Source organism: Octopus bimaculoides, chromosome 16, assembly GCF_001194135.2.
Source record: "Octopus bimaculoides isolate UCB-OBI-ISO-001 chromosome 16, ASM119413v2, whole genome shotgun sequence".
NCBI classification, from domain to species: Eukaryota; Metazoa; Mollusca; class Cephalopoda; order Octopoda; family Octopodidae; genus Octopus; species Octopus bimaculoides.
The window spans coordinates 30478126-30484841 of NC_068996.1; the positions used below are offsets into that span (position 1 = coordinate 30478126).

Below are 6716 nucleotides of genomic sequence, written 5' to 3' on the forward strand. Positions count from 1 at the left end.
TATATATATATATATATATATATATATATATTTTATATATATTTACCTTTGTAGCAGTTGACAGTTATAATTCTGTGCCACTCATTTGATATCATTCTTTCCCCACCAGTTGACTTTGTAAGCAACAAGCTTGAGTCTTACTTCATTTGATATTTTCAGTAATTCAGTAGCAATAACTGAAGGATCTACTGCTTTTTCCTGCATATGTTTGTGTGTATTTATATATGCATGTACTTGTAGGCATATTATTTCTACTTCTATTTCTTCTACATGCAGGGGAGCAGTAAACCGAAGGAGAATCCTCTCTGTAAGTTTTTAATTTCACTATTGTGTGTGTATGTGTGTGTGTTTGTGTGTACAAGTGTATTTTTTTAAACAGGATTATTTCATCATACCAAATAGTTTTGAGTGATTGATCTCACAGTAGACCATATTCCTCTGTAAGTTTATAATAATGATCTAATAAATGGTAGCTGGAATATTTAAACCTATTAGTCATCTTTAATTGGCCTTATAGGTAATGTAAAGCCTTTTTAAAAAAGTATCTGGAGTTGAGCTACTCTATCAGACATTCATTCATCCATCCATCCATTTCTGCCACCAACTATTTATGGATGGATCCAGTTTGTTAGAGTCTTCAGATACCTTCTCCTTGGGATCATATCAGAAGCAACTATCATTACCCTTTCCTGCTGGATTCCTTAGTGTGACCAACTGAGACTATGGGTATTTTCCAACCATTTCACTCTTGATCTAGCCCCAGGTCTACTGCCAATTAGCTCAGTTTGATGAATCTGTCTTGTAATCCTTTCCTACAACATTCTTACTGAATGTCCATAGTACCAGAGCTGTGATTTTTCAATACCGGGAAATAGCAATTTGACCTAGAGAGAAACATCCTTATCTCTGAGTTTCACACTCTTCTGAGTAAAGCTACTCCATAGATTCTTTGGAAGACCCCTATCTCAGCTGCTTGTATTCACAATTACACTCTTTCAGTCATTAACTGGCATTCTTGATTATAGGTGAGGATAGGCACAAAAACCAAATTTAAGTTAGTAAGTTTGGCTTTTTATCAATCTTTCCTCTGCTGAGGACCAAATACTGAAGCTGTTGCATTACTGTGCCAGCACCTCTGATTTTAGCAACCTGCATTCTTTCCTAATCTCTTTGATCTCCAAATTTGTTTGACTATTGATAATTTGCAGTGGCAAACTAGTTGATGTGTTGTGAGGGAAAGGTTAACTTAAATATAAGTTGCAAGAAATTTCCGTGTTAAGTCAGCTACATGAAATTTCTAGGCATGATGATTTAATCCTGTTTACTTATAACAGAAATATTCCAAAATAGATGTGTATTGAGTACTTTTGTATTTTTGTATGAAAATCTTTATTCTTTACCTCTTTAAATGATTTCAGTATATTGATATATGATTGGTTGCTATGCAGGAGTGTATAAACAAATTATAAACATGATATATATACAAATATTAACTGTGCTATCTCTATCTACCAAATTATCCTCACAAGGCTGCAATTGAAAATACTTGTTGAGTTAACTAGGATTATATATGCAAACCACTGTTTCATTCAGTTGGTCTTTTGTTTGACTATACATATCAGAAGATTGAAATGACTGTTAACATAAATCATGGTTACTGTACTTTAGATGCCCTTCTGATTAAAACCATCTGCCATTTATCCTGCTTCAGGATGAGTTTTCTTTGACTTTCCTGAGAAAGAATTTTGGCACATGTCAGCAGGCAGATCTTTTTTTTTTTTTGTCTCAAGAGTTGGCAAATGATGTGAAACTTCTCCATAACAAAGAGATCATTGGTCAGTTGTTCGGACCTCATATGTTGAAACCAATGGGAGAGTCTGTCATATATATTTAAGTAAAAATGTACATACAAGCAGAGAAAGAAAACAAAAAAAAAGCTTAACAAAAAAAAAAGCAACGATCATAGACAGGACAGGCCAGTGTATTCAAAAGAGTTCTCTTACTCAAAAACTAGCCCAGGATAGGGAAGACAATAAAAAAAGAATAAGAACAAAAACAAATATATGAAGGAGAAAATTATTATTAATTTACAAGTAATAGAAAAACGTGTACACTTAACACATAGGATATACAGTCATACATAGATACATATATACACACATACACACATACACACACACACACGTGTGTACACTCTTACATACATTTTCAACCATTCAATAAATGTGTATTTATTATTATTAACTTCCAACCCATGCTAGCATGGAAGGTGGACGTTAAACGATGATGCAAAAACTTTATTATTATTATTTCTCAGCAATTATCCGAAACCTTGAAGAGAAGCTATTCATCACAACAAAGGAAAATGAGATCCTTGAGGACAAGGTTCAAACCATGTGTGAGAAGGTATTGTATAACATTATTATTATCATTATTATTATTATTATTATTATTATTATTATTATTATTATTATTATTATTATTATTATTATTATTCAAAGGCTTTTAAAGTTGCTTCCATATTTTTAAATGCCTTCAAATTTTATATGTCATGTGTTTTAAAATAGATTTTATTCCTAAGAATGTGACCTTTGTCACCTTTTGACCAGACATGACTCATCACTTCTTACACAGTGAAGTATATGTTTGTCATATCCCATTCTAGTCTTTTTTTAGTAATGTGTCTTCCTTCCCTACTACTTACTACACTCCTCACTTTCCACTTAGCTTCTTTTCACTTTCTGCATATATTGCCAGTTCAGTTTTTCACTCTTTCTCCTCCTTGTCCCACCCCCTCAATCCCCCACCACACTTCCTGCATAAACCGATAGGAAGAGGTGCAGTTTCACAGCTTCTGAATCATAAATTCTCTCCTGAGGCTTAGTGCATATGTACATTCTCTTCACTGAATCAAAGTCTGCCAGGTCTTATATATTAAAAATGGGGAAGGTATACTGCTCTTCATCTTAGAGTGTACTTCTTCTTTTGGATTTATGTGTTTCACAAACGATATATATAGATATATATGCAATATTAAGGATTTGGGAGAGAATCAGGTACTTAAATGATAGGCACCAGGTTGGGTTGAATTAACTTGTAAACACCACCTTTAGTCAAATAAATATATTGGATACTGAAGTACATCCAGTGAAATATTCAGGTTATGTGTACTGAGAATTTAACCCTAGGGGCTAGTCTAATGCACATGCTGTGTTGATTGCTAATTTATGTCTGCTTTCTGGTCACTGTATGGTTGAAAATGTAGTTTACAGGTGTAATGTGATGACAGTAAATAATACTTACATTTATATAGGTTGCTCTGTAAATCTGAAACAGCAATTATGCAACCATTTATCATCCCTTAAATTAAGACACAGGACAGGTAGAACATCATTACCATGAAGGTTTGGGAGCTCAAAGATAATAGCGTCAAATTCAGTTTAAAATGGGATATAATTAGGGTGGCGAAACCATTCTCTAATTATAGTAAATGGGAAAGATGAAAAGGAAATATTGTGCAGGTGGGTAAGTTACAAGAGTTTGAGAAGAGAAACAAATGCAGTGTGTGAGGAGGGTTGTATGATGCTCGTAAATGAGAGATGGGTGATCAATGTAAAATGTGAGTGGAGTTGGACAGTGTTAAGAATGAAAGATGGATGTCAAATGAAATTGGTTCCAGATAGTAAGATAGAAAAAGATGATGATGAAATATTCCACTGCTCTCATTTCATGACAGCAGTGGAATATTGCAGGTAGGCAGATGATGGAGGCATCAGTGATAGAGAAATGATAAATGTTGGGGAAGCCTTTAGAAGGAAACTGGGCAAAGGACTCAGTTGTGGTTATACATGTTATGCTTCCAAAACCTCATTGTCACCAAGATCAGAAGGTCTTGAGCACTTCATTACATCAGTCATTCTACTCCTTTGTCATCTGTACAGGTTCTAAGTCCTGATATCAGCTTTCACTACTTAGTTTCATGTTTTTCTGAGTCTCTCTCTTCCATAAGTTCCATCCACATTAAGTAACCAGCACTTTATTCAATAGTCTTCCTCTCTCATTATCATCAACTCCATCATCATCATTATCATTTAGCATGTGTTTTCCATGGATTAGATGATTTAACTGGAACTGGTAAACTGGAGAGCTGCACCAGGCTCAAGTTGTCTGTTTTGGTTTAATTTCTATGAATTGATGCCCTTCCGAATATCAACCACTCCAGAGTGTACTCAGTATCTTTTATGTGTCACCAGCATGGGTGTCTTTTATGTATTACCTGCACTGGCCATGACTATTTGATTTTACTTAGTTTGACATGTCTTCTCAAGCACAGCAAATCGCCAAATGTTTTGGTCACTTGTCATCACCTCTGTAAGTTACAACATTCGAAGGTCATATTTCAACACCTCATCCCACATCTTCCTGAGTATACCTCTTCCACAGGTTCCCTCTACATTTATTGATCAGTACTTCTTTACACAGCTGTCCTCATCCATACCAGTCCAGTCCAGTCTTCTCTCTTGCATACTACATCTGATCCCTCTATTACCCAATTTTTCTCTTAAGACATTTACACTCTGTTGTACGTGCACACTGATTTTATGCATCCAGTGGAACATACTGGCTTCATTTCTTTCAAGCCTTCACATGTCCTCTGCAGTCACAGCCCATGTTTAACTGCCATATAGCACAGTTGTTTACACACAGGCATCGTACAGTCAACCTTTCACTCTGATGGAGAAGCCCTTTGTTACCAACAGAGGTAGCAGCTCTCTGAACCTTGACCAGTCCATTCTTATTCTAGCAGCTATGTTCTCTGAGCATCCTCCTCCACTGCTGACTTGGTCATCTTCTTCTACATATGTCCTATATTTCTCTCAACACATCTGTATTTTGTTATTCATGTACAATGCACATTACACTGGAGTATTCTAACTTCACTTTCTAGTTTTCACTAGTCTGCCACATTCAGACTCTTTACCATGTAGCAGTGCTGTTTGTACACAAGGATCTTGCAATCTGCCTTTCACTATGAGAGAAATCTTTTGTTGCCAACTGAGTTGTAAGCTCTCTGACCTTTCTCCAGCCTGTTATTTTTTCACTGTTAGCAAGGTCCCTGGGTAACAGAAGCTATCTACTACCTCTGTTGATCCTCCTGGACATTTATGAAAACTTATTTCCTCTGTTTTCTTGGTGTTTACTGCTCCTGTGGATCTGTCACATACAAAGGCTACTTTCTCTGTTAAACTTTCTGTGTTTCCTTAGCTTGTACTGAGTACACTATAGGAATTTCTGCTTACATCTTTCCTACTTATCAAACAGGGCCATTTTCCTGAAGAAATTAGCATCTTATTTGTTTCCTTGCTTACTAAAACTTTAGTCTTTACTAAGTTAACTTCAAAGCAGTTTAATTCTGAATTTTACTTTCACACTAATTTTTTGTCTAATTCTACTATAGATTCAGCTATATCAACAGTCATCAGCATATCACAGTTCCCATGGTAAACTAGTCTTAAACTCCTGTTATAACATAGAGGACTATAATGAATTGGAGAGAAATGAGAAATGAGGATCTCTTACCTGCACACTAAATTCATTACTAATTCTCTTTGTTGACAGCACCCATGTACATGAATTGTAAGGCTCTCACAAGCCATTTGTCTACCCTTAGCTTCCTCAGTAATCAAGGGACCCTGCCAACAGAGTCAAAAATACTGAGTACAGTGGCTTACTTTTAACTAGGTACTCCTCCTATAGTTGTTTCATTATTGGCACAAAACTGAGCTCATCAACTGTAACTCTCTCTAATTGAGCTATAACTTTTTTATAACTTTCATGACCTCGCCCAGCAATATATATATATAAAGTTTTTACTTCACAGCTTACTTTGATGGAAGAGGAAGCGAGAACCCACGCTGATTCTACTGGAACATTTGAAGTAGACCTTGAACAATACAAGGTGAGTCTATAAGTCTGAATGTATGAAGGATAGATGTATGTATGAGTGAAAGAACAGGAGAAAGCTTGTATATCAAGTGTATATATTGTATTTGCATGAGTTTGTATGGGTTTATACATATTTAAGTATATGTGCATGTGTGTGTGTGTGTGTGTGTAAATATGTGGAAGCACATGGCTTAGATTATTAGGGTATTGTAATCATGATCTAAGATTGTGGTTTTAATTCCTGAACTTGGTAACGCATTGTGTTCTTGAGTAAAACACTTCATTTCATGTTCTTCCAGTTCACTCAGCTGGCAAAAGTAGTAATCCTGCAACAGGCTAGTGTCCTGTCCAGGTAGGGAATATATATGCCATAGAATCCAGTAAACCAGCCTTGTGCACCTGTGGCTCAGGAAGAACCTTTGATCCTTTGGTTTGTATATAAATATATACATATACAATATCTGTGTATGTGTTTGTATATATCATTATCATCGGTTTTACATCTACATTTCTATGTTAGTATTTCTTTTGTATGTCAGTTTCAATATGATTTCTTTCCACTTGTTGCAGCCTATTTATCCTTCGACCATTTATTCTTTGAAAAGCTAAACTGTTAATCTCACAGGCACCTTTGATAAAATGTACATGTTTGTATGATCATCCATGCATGTGCATGTGCACACACTCATACAGAGACTTTTTAGACTATCCCAGTGATCTATTGCTCTAGAGCAGTGGTTCCCAAACTTTTTCGGGCTCCCCCCCCCCCC

The 6716-nt window shown here is 35.7% G+C and overlaps 1 protein-coding gene across 1 annotated transcript in view; it reads left to right on the forward strand.

Annotated features, from left to right (window-relative positions):
- LOC106880785 (uncharacterized) overlaps positions 1-6716 on the forward strand; it is a 52262-nt gene that overhangs the window by 43657 nt on the left and 1889 nt on the right. Inside the window, exons 11-13 of the mRNA XM_052973484.1 lie at positions 277-307; positions 2318-2406; positions 5882-5959. Coding sequence (XP_052829444.1) covers positions 277-307; positions 2318-2406; positions 5882-5959 — 198 coding nt within the window. The remainder of the gene's footprint in view (positions 1-276; positions 308-2317; positions 2407-5881; positions 5960-6716) is intronic.